The sequence below is a fragment of the Bombina bombina genome, chromosome 2 (assembly GCF_027579735.1).
Source record: "Bombina bombina isolate aBomBom1 chromosome 2, aBomBom1.pri, whole genome shotgun sequence".
Classification (NCBI taxonomy): Eukaryota; Metazoa; Chordata; class Amphibia; order Anura; family Bombinatoridae; genus Bombina; species Bombina bombina.
In genome coordinates this window covers 1,328,694,586-1,328,708,667 of record NC_069500.1, presented here as the reverse complement: position 1 = coordinate 1,328,708,667, position 14,082 = coordinate 1,328,694,586, and the positions used below count along the sequence as shown (strand labels likewise).

At 39.8% G+C, this 14,082-nt stretch overlaps 1 protein-coding gene across 2 annotated transcripts in view; it reads left to right on the top strand.

The window, feature by feature from the left end:
- Positions 1 to 14,082, top strand: part of GRK4 (G protein-coupled receptor kinase 4) — a 592,539-nt gene that overhangs the window by 440,750 nt on the left and 137,707 nt on the right. For both annotated transcript variants that reach the window (XM_053704194.1, XM_053704195.1), the window contains exon 5: positions 3,837 to 3,937. In XM_053704194.1, coding sequence (XP_053560169.1) covers positions 3,837 to 3,937 — 101 coding nt within the window. The remainder of the gene's footprint in view (positions 1 to 3,836; positions 3,938 to 14,082) is intronic.

Genomic DNA, 14,082 nt, shown 5'->3' with positions numbered 1-14,082 from the left:
CTCTTGTTCCAACTCTATTTGCACCACACTGTACATAATGCTCAGCCCTCAACTCTTCCATCCCATTACCTTGACATAAACCTCAACGATTTCCTGTTCTGCCTGCTCAACACATCAGTTTGTTTTGATGTAATTGAGAGCTGCAGATCGCAAACAGTTGCTGAGGGTTTGGGAGTAGATCAGGCTTTTGGCTGGAACATTATTTCTTTAACAAGATATGACGAGTCCACGGATTTCATCCTTACTTATGGGATATCGCCTCCTGGTCAGCAGGAGGAGGCAAAGAGCACCACAGCAAAGCTGTATATATAGCTCCTCCCTTCCCTCCCACTCCAGTCATTCTCTTTGCCTGTGTTAGTAATAGGAAAAGGTAAAGTGAGGTGTTAGTTTAGATTCTTCAATCAAGAGTTTATTATTTTTAGTGTAGTGCCTAAGTGTGCTACTTTGTTTTAGGGTGTAGCCTAGACCAGATCAGTCTCTTCATTTAAAATAGAGAAGCATCTGGTGGCTTCAAAGCAATGGGAACTGGAGGGATTCTATTCTCACTGTGCCTCCCATGATGTGTGCTGCCCTTCAGATGATGGTCTTAGCATATTTTAACTAAGACCCGGCATGTCTCCACAGCTCTACAGGAGGGAACTGCAGAACCTCTTGGATGTGGGACTGATCATGCTGTCGTTCAGCTTTCAGGTATGTACAGCTTTTTTATTCTGGGACAATCTTAACTCAGAAAAGGGCTGTAGGGGTTGCCTATCGTATGGGACTTAAACCTGACTCAATTTGGTGGTTCAGTGTATTTCAAATGACAATGTGAAATGCTGACTGTCAGTGTCACGTAGTGGGGCTAACTATGTTCATTTGGCTCCTACAGTGACGTTATGCTAATCAGGGCTGTTGTTTGACGCTGGGGATAAGAATAATTCAGAGAAAGCGGCTTAGTTTCGGTCGGTTGACCATGATGCATTTGTTAACGTGTTTTGTCACTATGGTATGGTAGTTGTTATCTTGGAAAGTTTTATTTTTAGTTGCTATTTCTACTGCTCGCAGAGTTTCTGAGCTTTCGGCATTACAATGTGATTCTCCTTACCTTATTTTTCATTCTGATAAGGTAGTGTTACATACCAAACCTGGTTTTCTTCCTAAGGTTGTTTCCAACAAAAATATTAATCAGGAAATTATTGTTCCATCATTGTGTCCTAATCCTTCTAAGAAGGAGCGTCTGTTACATAACTTGGACGTGGTCTGTGCCCTGAAGTTTTACTTACAGGCGACTAAGGAATTTCGTCAGTCATCTTAATTATTTCTTTTCTGGGAAACGTAGGGGTCAGAAAGCTACGGCTACCTCTCTCTTTCTGGCTGAAGAGTATCATCCGTTTTGCATATGAGACTGCTGGACGGCTCATTCTACTAGGGCTGTGGCTTCCTCATGGGCATTTAAAAATGATGCTTCTGTTAAACAGATTTGCAAGGCTGCAACTTGGTCTCTCTTCACACTTTTTCCAAATTTTCCAAATTTGATACTTTTGCCTCGTCCGAGGCTGTTTTTGGGCGAAAGGTTCTTCAAGCAGTGGTGCCTTCCGTTTAGGTTCCTGTCTTATCCCTCCCTTTCATCCGTGTCCTATAGCTTTGGTATTGTATCCCATAAGTAAGGATGAAATCCGTGGACTCGTCATATCTTGTAAAAGAAAAGGAAATTTATGCTTACCTGATAAATTTATTTTTTACTATATGACGAGTCCACGGCCCACCCTGTCATTTTCTTAGACAGGTCTTTATTTTTGTTAAACTTCAGTCACCTCTGCACCTTGGTTTTTCCTTTGTCTTCCTAACTTTGGTCGAATGACTGGAGTGGGAGGGAAGGGAGGAGCTATATATACAGCTTTACTGTGGTGCTCTTTGCCTCCTCCTGCTGACCAGGAAGCGATATTCCATAAGTAAGGATGAAATCCGTGGACTCGTCATATCGTTAAAGAAATAAATTTATGCAGGTTATGCTTTCGGTTAGTCGCTGATAAAGAGATTCAGTACTATCTCCAAAGTTTTTCTTGAGATTCTTATGTTTTTTTATTATTAACTTGTAGTTCATGCAAAAACTCAGGCTATAAGCAATGTAAATACTACCAGTTTAAAAGATGCAGGAACGGGTTGATTTCTATTAACCTGCTGCAGATGTGTGTGTATATATGGGGAGCTTGGCACACACTTCCAAAGACAATCGTTGCCAGGGCGCTGTTCAAATATCTTAACATCCTAAACAAAGTGGAAAGCACTCTCCGGTCTTATAGTTAAACTCCTTTAATCGAGCGTGAATGTTTTTGGGTCTTACCCCGTCATCATACATAAGCATACAATCAAAAACGTACCCACTTATGGGGTGTGTCTGGGCAGTGGCCATACTAGGTCGCAAAATTTAGAAGCTCCTCACAACACCTGCATAATCCGCCGATTATTGCAATGCTGCAGTAACTTCAATTGTTTATTTCTCAAAAATCAGTTTCAATAGACTCTGCTGGATTAATCTATATGAATATTGCACTTACTACTCTGCGTTGAGCTATTTTATTGAGCTTGTGTGAAGCCAAGCCCCAAACCACTCACCCAGTACTCCCATTTAAACCGTGTCCAGGAATCGGCTGGGCAAAAGGTGGCAACCCTACCCCAGGATGACAAAACGTGTGTCACCTGCACTGCAGAAGTAGATGCCCATGACAAGAAGGGCTTATCATGCGCTTCTAAGTGGCTAAAGGAATATGAAACCCAAAAATGTTCTTTTGTGATTCAGACAGAGCAAACCATTTAAAAAAGTTTCCAATTTACTTCTATTATAAAATGTGCCTTGTTCCCTTGATATTCAGAGCTGAAGACTTACCTAGGTAGGCATCTGGAGCACTACATTGCAGGAAATAGTGCTGCCGTCTAGTGTTCTTGCAAATGGATAACATTCTTGCAAAACTGCTGCCATATTGTGCTCCAGAAATGGGCTGGCTCCAAAGCTTATGTACCTGATTTTCAGCAAAAGATTCCAAGAGAACGAATAAAAATTAATAGAAGTAAATTAGAAAGCTGTTTAAAATGTCATGCTCTATATGAATCATGAAATAGAAAACATTTGAGTTTCATATCCCTTTAAGATACCTTACTAATATACAGTAGTTTTGGAATATTATATGGTCATGTGATGCAGCTGGTTATTCATATATTAAATCTTTGTTTTTGACACACACATTACAAAGGTAATATATATATGTGTGTGTGTATAGGAGACAAATGGGTGGAGGGCCCTACCAAGAGTTGCACCGTTGTAAATGAGCTCTCATGAAGGTGATCTACAAAACTGCTAAGAAATTAAGAAATTGCTTAAAAATGTCATATTTAGACCCTGTGCTGATTGCATTGGGTTACTTAATTGTTTATTTGGTTTTGTAGCTCTGTATTCCAAGGCCATTAAAAGCAAAAACATTATGCCTGTGAAAGGTCAACTATTAAACATGATTTTTAATTTATTTTTATTAATTAAGATTAAATTGAAGAGGTTTACATTTATATTGAAATTTACAGGATATATTGGTGTATAACGTAATCCAATCACTCATATACTTTTAAGATAAACTAAAACTTTGTTGGTGGAAGGGAGTGTTTCCACACTAATAACATGAAGAGAGAAAAAAATACTGCCGTATTTGTATGACCTTATTTTGTTCAGCAGATTTAAAAAAAAAAAAAAAAAAATACTTTGGTGTTCCTTTAATTATTTTTTTTTTGTTGTTTTTTTTTTTTAACTTCCTTTCCAGTTTTAGTGGCTGTATGTAAATCATTTTAATTTTTTTTTTTTTTAGTCTGCTGCCCGTTTGCCAGAAATACCTCAGGAAACAGTTAATGAATGTAAAGAAGGATTGGAGCAGAGCCCGTGTAAAGAGATTTTTGAAGGCTGCACTAGGTGGGTACTGTAAAATGTAAATAGACTCTGCTGAATACTTTAACCCCTTAAGGACACAGCTTCAGTTTGCTCAATTGTTTCCTGATGGAATAATTCCGTCAATGGTCCTTAAGGGGTTAATGAGCTTTTTGCTTTTTTTTTTTTTTTAAGTTCAATGACTAATTATAAACTCATTCAGATGAAGCCTAGAATACAATGTGATTATCTTGTACCCTCTTTATCATGCCGCTTTATATCTAGCTCATTCCTCTGTTAGGTGGTCACCTATATGCACTCTTTTCACACAAGAATAGCACAAAGTTACTATTAGTGGTGTGTAACGCCCATAAACTGCTAATATAACTTTATATTAATCAGAGTTGCAGTTATTTCTTTACAAAATACCTTGATTAATAATGATAGATATATATATATATATATATATATATATATATATAATGGCTAGTGTTAAAAACCATTATAGTTTAGTGGCATACTAGCTATAAAATCAATTTAATAAAATAAAGTCATTCTCAAAAAGAATCGGACTGTTGTTCATTACATATTTAAAAATCCAGAGGAGCCAACGCTCTAATGGGAACTAGTGTAACACATTGGGTAAGCCAATAACAAGAGGCATATGTGTGTAGTCACCAGTTAGCTCCTATGAATTGCTGCTCCTGAACCTACCTACGTAATACAAGTAAATTAAAAAGTCTTTAGCATTAGTAAAACCATGGGCATTAATATGGAGTCGGTCCCCTCTTTACAGCTATAACAGCCACAACGCTTCTGGGAAGGCTTTCCCCAAGATTTTGGAGTGCGTCTGTGGGAATTTGTGTTCATTCAGCCATAAGACCATTTGAGAGTTCCGACACTGATGTTGGGCGAGAAGGCCTGGCTCGCAATCAGCATTTTAATTCAGCCTAAATATCTTTAATGGGGTTGCAGTGTGCTTTACACCAGTGTTTCTCAACCGCGGTCCTCAGGTACCCCCAACAGGCCTGGTTTCTATTTTAGCTGAACCAGTGCACAGGTGAAGTATTCAGCAGATCAGTAACCAACCTGCTCTCATCCATCAGCTGATTATTTCACCTGTGCTCTAGTTCAACTATAATGAAAACCAGGACTGTTGGGGGTACTTGAGGACCGCGGTTGAGAAGCACTGCTTTACACCACTCCAGCCAACACTTTGCATTGTGCATGTTGATATGTTACTTTTGTACAGCTACTTAGCAATGGAAACCCATTTCATAGGCCATGCAATTCAGCACTCGGCAGCCCAATTCTGTGAGCTTGCGTTGTCTACCACTCTGTGGCTGGGCTGTTAATGCTCCTAGACTTTTCTACTTCACAATAATAGCACTAACGGTTGGCCGGGGAAGATCTAGTAGCACAGAAATTTCACAAACTGACTTGTGGCAAAGGTGGCATCCTATGACAATGCCACGTTTAAAGTCACCAAGCTTTTCAATACCATCCTGTGCGGCAAAGTTGTTCTATGGAGATTTCTTGGCTATGTGCTGTATTTTATGCACCTGTTAGCAATGGGTGTTCTGAAACATGAACTCAGTAATTAGTGTGTCCACGTACATTTGGCCATATTGTATATTTTTCTCTAATTGTCTTTAACTTAAAACAACTGCATTTGTACACTAGCATTATGATTGCGGCTAGCCTTGTTAACTACATACTAAAGTCAAGATAGGCTTGAAATAAGGCAAATGGTGAGTGGAGTTTGGTTATTAAAAAAAATATCCATAAAAAGAATGTTAATTTGTTTGGGGGGGGGGACCATTTAGCCTTGGCCAATATGTAATTCTATGGCAACACAACAGAAATGCCTTGTAATTTCAAGGTATTTACTGTTCCATTAAGTTCAATATATCATGTGCCTTTAATGTGCTCCAGAATAAAACACAGTTGTTTCCAAGTGTTAAAATAATTTTAATTAATGTTGAGTTGAAAATTAGCCTCAGGGGCTACATATTCTTTATCGTCCTGGCCAGAAAATTATAACTATTGTTTGCCTTATGTAAAGATAAAATCCTGTCTTCAGCCTGGGAAAACCGGCTTAGTTAGTTTTCACATACAATGATATATATTCAGACAATGACAGGCAGAGGGAACGATTCCTTCATTTAAATCTCCAACAATACAAACATAGTGTGACCTAATTGGCCTCATACGTCACATAACCAGGTATCTCAAATGGCTGTAGTTTCACTGGGGGGTAACTCCTAGAGTATCATAATGAAACCTTTGGCCTGTAAGTGAGCCTTTAAATTGTTGTATATAAAATGTTCACATACATTCTTGTTTAGCCACAAGCCAAAATGAGACCTAGTGCCTTCCTCTTAAAGAGGACAGAACAGCGGAAATGAATCTTTCATGATTCATAGAGAGGATGCAATTTTAAACAATTTACTTCTATTATCTAGAAAAGCATAGGTAGGCTAAGGTGCAGCACTAGGAGCTAGCTTATATATGCTTCTTGTAATTGGTTCCCTGAATGTGTTCAGCTAGCTCCCAGTAGTGTATTGCTGATCCTTCAACAAGGGATACCAAAAGAATGAAGCAAATTTGATAACAGAAGTAAATTGGAAAGTTGTTTAAGATCTATATTCTATCTGAATCAGGAAAGAAACATTTTTAAACATACAAAAATTACCAACTTATCTTTTTTAAATTAAAATGCAATCTTAACAGAAAACGCGCTAGTGCACATTTAATTTAGGGGCAAATTGCTCATTGTCTGATTAGGACAACTTTTATAGCTTTATTGGTGATCACAGTGATATGCACTACACGCTGCAGAAAAATCTTGTAATATTATAAGATGTTTACTATGCCTTTAAATCGACATGAGACCCCACATTTTTCTTTCATATTTTAGATGGCGCAACCATTTTAAACCATGTATTTTCCAATGTATTTCTATTATCAGATCTGCTTCGTTTTCTTGGTATCCTTTATTGAAGGAGCAGCAATGCACGACTAAAATCTAGATGTACACATCTGGGGAGCCAATGACATGCGACACATATATGTGCAGCTAGTTACCAGTAGTGCATTGCTTTCTCCTAAGCCTACCTAGGTATGCTTTTCAACAAAGGATATTGAGAGTGAAGAAAATTAGATTTAAAAAAAAAAAGGCAAATCGGGAAGCCGTTAAAAATTGCATCTAAATCATAATAGAAAAAAAATTTGGTTTCATTACCCTTTAAAGGAACAGTCAACACCAGAATTTTTGTTGTTTAAAAAGAAAAATAATCTATTACCCATTCCCCAGTTTTGCACAACCTACACGGTTATAATACACGTTTTACCTCTGTAATTACCTTGTATCTAAGCTTCTGCTGACTGCCCCTATTTCAGTTTTTTTGACAGACTTGCATTTTAGCCAATCAGTGCTCACTCCTAGGTCACTTCACTTGCATGAGCTCAATGTTATCTATATGAAACACATGAACTAATACCCTCTAGTGGTCAAAATGCATTTAGAGGCAGTCTTCAAGGTCTAAAAAATTAGCATATTAACCTCATAGGTTTAGCTTTCAACTAAGAATACCAAGAGAACAAAGCAAAATTGGTGATAAAAGTAAATTGGGAAGTTGTTTAAAATTACATGCTCTATTTAAATCATGAAATACGAAATTTATGCTTACCTGATAAATGTATTTCTTTGTTGACACGGTGAGTACACGGATCATCATCAATTACTGTTGGGAATATCACTCCTGGCCAGCAGGAGGAGGCAAAACAGCAAAGCTGATAAATATTACTTCCCTTCCCACAACCCCCAGTCATTCGACCGAAGGAAAGAAGAGAAAGGAAATAACACAAGGGGTAGAGGTGCCTGAGGTTTATATAAAAAAACCTGTCTGAAAAATACAGGGCGGGTTGTGGACTCACCGTGTCAAGAAAGAAAGACATTTATCAGGTAAGCATACATTTTGTTTAATTTCTAATGACATTGTGAGTCCACGGATCATCATCAATTACTGTTGGGAATCAATACCCAAGCTAGAGGACACAGATGATAAGGGAGGGATAAGACATGTAATCTAAACAGAAGGCACCACTGCTTGCAAAACCCTTCTCCCAAAAGAAACCTCAACTGAGGCAATAACAATTCACAAAATTCGGGAAAAGTGAACAAGGAAGACCAAGTCACAACCTTGGAATTCGTTCCACAGAGGCCTCATTCTTGAAGGCCCAAGAAAAGAAAAACAGCCCTAGTGGAATGAGCTGTGAGTCTCACAAGAGGCTGCAGTCCGGCAGTCTCAAATGCCATACGATAACACTTCTCAACCAAAAAGAAAGAGAAGTGGCAGAGCTTTCTGATCCCAGTTGTGAACAGACAAAACATTAAAAGAAACCAAACCTGGAAAAAAGAACTACCTTATCTGCATAAAATTAGATAAGGGGAAACACACCGCAAAGATGAGTGTTTCAAAAACTCTCCAAACAGAAGAGAGGCAGTAAGAAACAAACCATGAAATATCTTATGGAAAGCATTGGTTCCAACAGAGCCTGCTGCAAAACTCTAAAAACAAGAAAAATGCTCCAAAGTGGAGCAACCGACGTGGCACAGGCCTGAATCTGATCAAGGCCTGACAAAAGATTGCACGACTGACACATTCGTCAGACGCTGAACAACAAAATAGATCGGGCAGAAATCTGACCCTCCAGAGTACTGACAGACCAACTCTTCTCCCAACATTCCTGGAGAAAATAAAAATTCATGGGATCCAGACCCTACTCCAAAAGTAGCTCCTGGATTCACACACAAAAAAACATTTACATCATACCTTATGGGAATTCTTACAAGTAACAGATTCCCAAGCCTGAAACATGGTCTCAATGACCGCGTCAGAAAAAAACACACTTAAAGTAAGTGTACAACCTCAAAACAGGCAGCTTCCGGGAAGCGAGATTTGGATGAAGGAGTAAAAACTGATTAAAAGGTCCTTCCTCAAGACCACTTCCAGTCGGAAGAGATACCACCCTCCCAAGTTCTGGCAACCAGATCCTGTGAAACCAGACAGAGGATAATAGACTAACCAAAGTTCTTACCTGCTTGATACAAGCAATTACTTGTGCACAGAGAGTAAATGGAGTAAAACAGGTACGCTAGACTGAAACCCCTTATAGAGTATCTATCAGAACGGCCTGCAGAGCTCTGGACCTCCTAAAAAATTGACGAGACGCTAACAGATCCAGCTCTGGCACACCCCATGGAAGGGTGAACCAAGAGAAAACCTCTGGATGGAGAGCCCACTCCCCAGAATGAAATGTCTATCTGCTCAGGAAGACCGATCCCCAGACACCAGTCCTGGAACATGCATTGCATATAAAAGTAATTGCGGGCTTCGGCCCACCGAATAATCCGAGCCACCTTCTTCCTGACACTCCCTGAGGATAAATGAAACCACTGAGGATACTTTGACCATAAAGTTCTCTGGAAGCGTTTGCCCTGAGACAGATGCACCCACCACGTGAAAAAGTCTCCAGTCGACTAATCTCGATCTATCCTTTGAGACTGATCCGAAGATCCCTGTCATAAACTGAGCATGCCAAACTACAAAATTAAGAATGGAATTAAGCAAAGGGAATGATGTCCATGGAGTGAACATGAGACCAATTCCCCCATACTAGAATCACTGAAGTCTAACGGTAGACTGCAGACTAGAAAGAAGGGTACTATTTGGACCCCTGGAATACTATCCTCATAGAGAGAACCAGAGAACTCTTATCCAGAATCACTTTCAATCTGTAATAACCAGAAAGTACAACAATATCTCTAAAAGAGAGCTGCTTGAAATATGGCATCTAAACCAATAACCAGGTAGGTCGACACCAAACACTTCGCCTCCTCCTTGCACGAGAGGCAAAGAGAATGACTGGGGGATTGTGGGTAGGAAGTGATATTTATCAGCTTTGCTGTGGTGTTGTTTGCCTCCTCCTGCTGGCCAGGAGTGATATTCCCAGCAGTAATTGATGATGATCCGTGGACTCACCGTGTTCTTAGAAAGAAACAATTTTTGGACTTGACTCCCTTTAAGGCTGGATTGGTCAGTAACTTACTATTTGTAAAAAAAAAGCTCTTTAATTTTTGGATTCTACTACATTCCTATGCAAAATGATTCCTAAAATTGACCCATTAATGTGTTTTTAAATAAATAGATATAGATATTTTTACATAGTCAAAATATTACATTTGATTTGATGTGAAAATTTACAATACATATTTGAAAATAACCTTTCAACAGCTGTATGGTTTTAAATCTACTTTAAACTTAGAATAATAATTTCTTATAAATTGTTTAATCATTGGGAAAAAAATAAAATTAAATGGACTTTTCATTGTTCATTTTACACACATTTTCTGTAATGTTGCTATTATAAATTGTGTGTTTTCCACTTCCCCCAGAGAGTCTTGAGTAAATCTTACACAGGGTCCAAGAATCCTTACCTTACAGTATTCAACTCAGTGACTTCTTGATCAGTGTAGGAGCTTTAAGGGACAGTCAACTCAAAAAAACATTTATTGTTTTAAAAGATAGATAATCTCTTTTCCTTCTAAACACAGAGTCCACAGCTGCATTCATTACTTGTGAGAATACAAAACCTGGTCACCAGGAGAAGGCAAAGACACCCCAGCCAAAGGCTTAAATACCTCCCCACTTCCCTCATCCCCCTGTCATTCTTTGCCTTTCGTCACTGGAGGATGGCAGAAAAGTGTCGGAAGATTCAAAGTAGTCTCTTAAGGGGGGTAATACCCTTCGGTAGGGGACTGGTAACCTTCGGTATGGGACTGGTACCCTTCGGTATGGGACTGGAGTTTTATGTAGTCTTGTCAGCCTCTCAGTGAGAGCATTGCTGAAATTTAGAGTCTGGAGATGCAGGGAGAGTCTTTCTGCGAAGCCATCCAGACTCATATTAACAGCTTCCTAAGCAATCAGTATTGACGAGTTTTGCTGCCTGCTTTTCTTCGCTCAAGTCCATGTCAGAGGCGCTGCTACAATCTGTCAAACTTGAAGGACGTTGTCACTGTTCCACGGCATAGATTCCGGTAAGATTGTTTCATTTTTATCACATGTTAATGATAGAAGACAGGGTCTCAGTGGGACTCCTTTATCTTTATGGAATCAAGGGTTAATATCTCCTGAGGGGGGTTATTGAACAGTGGGGATTTTTTTTATTTTTTTTTATTTTAATTTTTTATTAAGGACATTACATCATGTATAAAAATGCATTTAGAATGTAGAATACAATTGTACCAATATTACCGTCATACTTGATAGCTGGACTTGTATTCACAATAATTCAGTCCTTATTTTAATCCCTAAAAAGAGTTGGGCACTTTTGGCCCTTCATTAATAATGTGAATAAAAGCTGGGGCTTACAATGAACATAAAGGACAATAGGCTTAATTAGATGAACCTAAATGTAAAAATAAATGCAGAAACTAAAAACAAGAACACCAGGACTGAATAAATTAACAGGATATAACCACACCTTAATTGTCAAATTAACCTATAGAGACGGTAGTGTCACATAAATAATTTGAGCTTCTGCGATCTAACATTGAACCTCACATGATATATATAGTAGAACAAATTATTCACACATTGATATTGTGCCGTGCTAAACTTATAGAAGACCTCCTACACACCACCTCGGCCGCTGGCGATGCAAGGGAAGGTCACATAAAAATGCAAAATGTATATCAAACCTGTGTCAACTATATTAGGAAGATATGGAAGTCTCTTGGTTGTTGATTTAAGTTGTATACGTAACATTGTGAGGATATAGAATCATATTAAAAAATAAAAAAAAACGTTTCTACTTAAGTGTGGTCTGGATTTCCTTCCACGTGAAAGCTGTGGCTACCTGTATTTTAGAAAGATTATGCATGTGCAAACAATTAACTCCAAAATAGCGCTAGACATTAGCACATTGCCTATCTAATGCAAACACTTTTCATAACTTTTACAGTACCTAAAAAGAAGAACCTTTAAACATATAAGAGTCTAGAGTTCCAGCATATTAATTAGAACTTTTACTGCTTTCTGAGAATTATATTTTGTTTAATGATTGTCATCCTTCAGGGATTGTCAACGATGGGAGCATACCTTTGATACAGGGCATTGTTAATACATTCAGAGACCTTGAAGCAATATCTAACAAGCCACTGGGAAACAGATTTATCTTTGGCACCGAGTCCACCGTATCCCAGGGCCCCCCTCTAAAACCCTGAGAAAGTCGCTCAGACTCCGGTCCCTGCATGTTTCGCAGATGCACACTTACTGTTCCACAATGGCCCACAGATTGCGATAATGAATAGGATGCTCCTTGCATATCGCTATCGTTGTTGGCGGCTATATCAGGATCTTTAAGCTTTGCTGCACGATGCTTCAGATGAGTCGGCATCTTGAGCTGATAGACAACTAATTTTTGCTCCATAATAGCTGTTGACAAAATGGATGTCGCTTGAAGGCTTTCTCTGGGTGTCCTCTTCGGCAGTGTTTCTGTGTCGTTCTGTTTTGACAGCTGCGAAGGTTGGTATGTAACCAGCAGAGGTAGATCCCCATCCAATCGCACCTCAGGTTCTACGGCCGCCCTAGGGTCAGGCCTGATTCCTGTGTCGCAGATCGTTGTATAGCCGGGACATCTAATGTTACTGGCGGTATCTTAAGCATAAGGAGTTGGAGCTCGTGTGCCGAGGGTGCCTTTGCTATTATCGGCTGAAAAATCGCCTCCAGTTTAAGAAGCATTAGATCAAGCTTAGTGTGAGAGTTTTCTTCCCTTGTGCCAGCTGGAGAGTACGCCATTGTACCGTTCTTTGCAATTTTCCCGCTTGACAGCTACTTGTAGTTTATAGGAATGATAAGTTGTGCAGATGCTTAAAAGTATCGGGTGGGGTTGATAGGCGATCAGTCCTAGTAGTACACCCCGGTAAACCGGGGGGGGATGCTGCCTGTATAATCGCCGCTGCTACAGGCCTTAAATGTCCAATTCTGGCTCCAGGGTCATAAATACAGCGAAATGGTTCTAGTTGTATTAGAAGTCGTTTAGGACCACAATTTTACAGTGTTGGCGTTGAATACTGTAGTTGTGGACTATTATATCAGCGGATCATAGGCCACTCTCCCAGAGCTCTTGAAATGTGTGACTACACAGAGCCGCTGCTAGGACACCCAGTGGGGATTTTTTAATCATGTTTGTTATATGATTTTGACTGCTTATGTGTAAGAACGTTTTTTTATTAAGGTGGCGCGCCTTTTCTTAGCAGGGTCAGTCCTGCATGAGCACCATGTGACCAGGAGTGGTCAAGTTTATTTCCGATTCCTGACTGGGTGTCGTCGGAGAGGAACATCTTCTCTACCTGTCTGGGTCATAGGAGGTGGTGAGTGCCCCAGCCATTGGGGGTATAAGGTGCCAGTTGTTTTTCTCTTTTGATAATATATCTTAGAAGAATTATGGAGGATTCTGATATGTTAGAGGGGTATCCCTCCGAGACCGATTTGAGACCTGTGTATATTGTGATGAGGCTGGGGTAACCCAGCCCTCTCAATTATGTTCCGTATGCCGCTATAAGCTGTTCTCATCAACCAATATTGTGTTGTCGGAGACCGCTGAGCCATCCGCCTCTGAGGATTCTGATGCCTCTGAGGATTTTGAATCCAGTGAGGCGTGTTACCTAGATGCTTCTATTCCAACATATGCTGTCTTCCCGAGTTCCGCTCCCCCTTCGCCTTTGAGGGGGTTGTTTCCACCAGTGGTTACTACACAGTTTCGCATGGCTATCTCTACGGCTTTAACGATGCTACCTCTTCCTGCTGCGTGCAAGCGAAAGGTCAATCCAGTTTCTCCTGACCAGGAGGCCGTGGGAAAAATGACGATTGTATCCGATCATTCCTCTGGGGATGCGGTTTCCTCTGAGGCTTCAGAGGTAGAACTTCCAGGGTCAGAGTCTAAGGATTTGAATCCTCAGACTGTGGAGAGCATAGCGTTTAGATTTAGATTGGCTCGCCTGCGTTTACTTCTGAGAGAGGTTTTGGCGATGTTAGAGGTTCCCAGTACTGATCCGTCAGTTGAATCTCAGTCCTCTAAGTCAGATAACGATCTTGAATAGACGAGTGGAGAGAACTGAATCC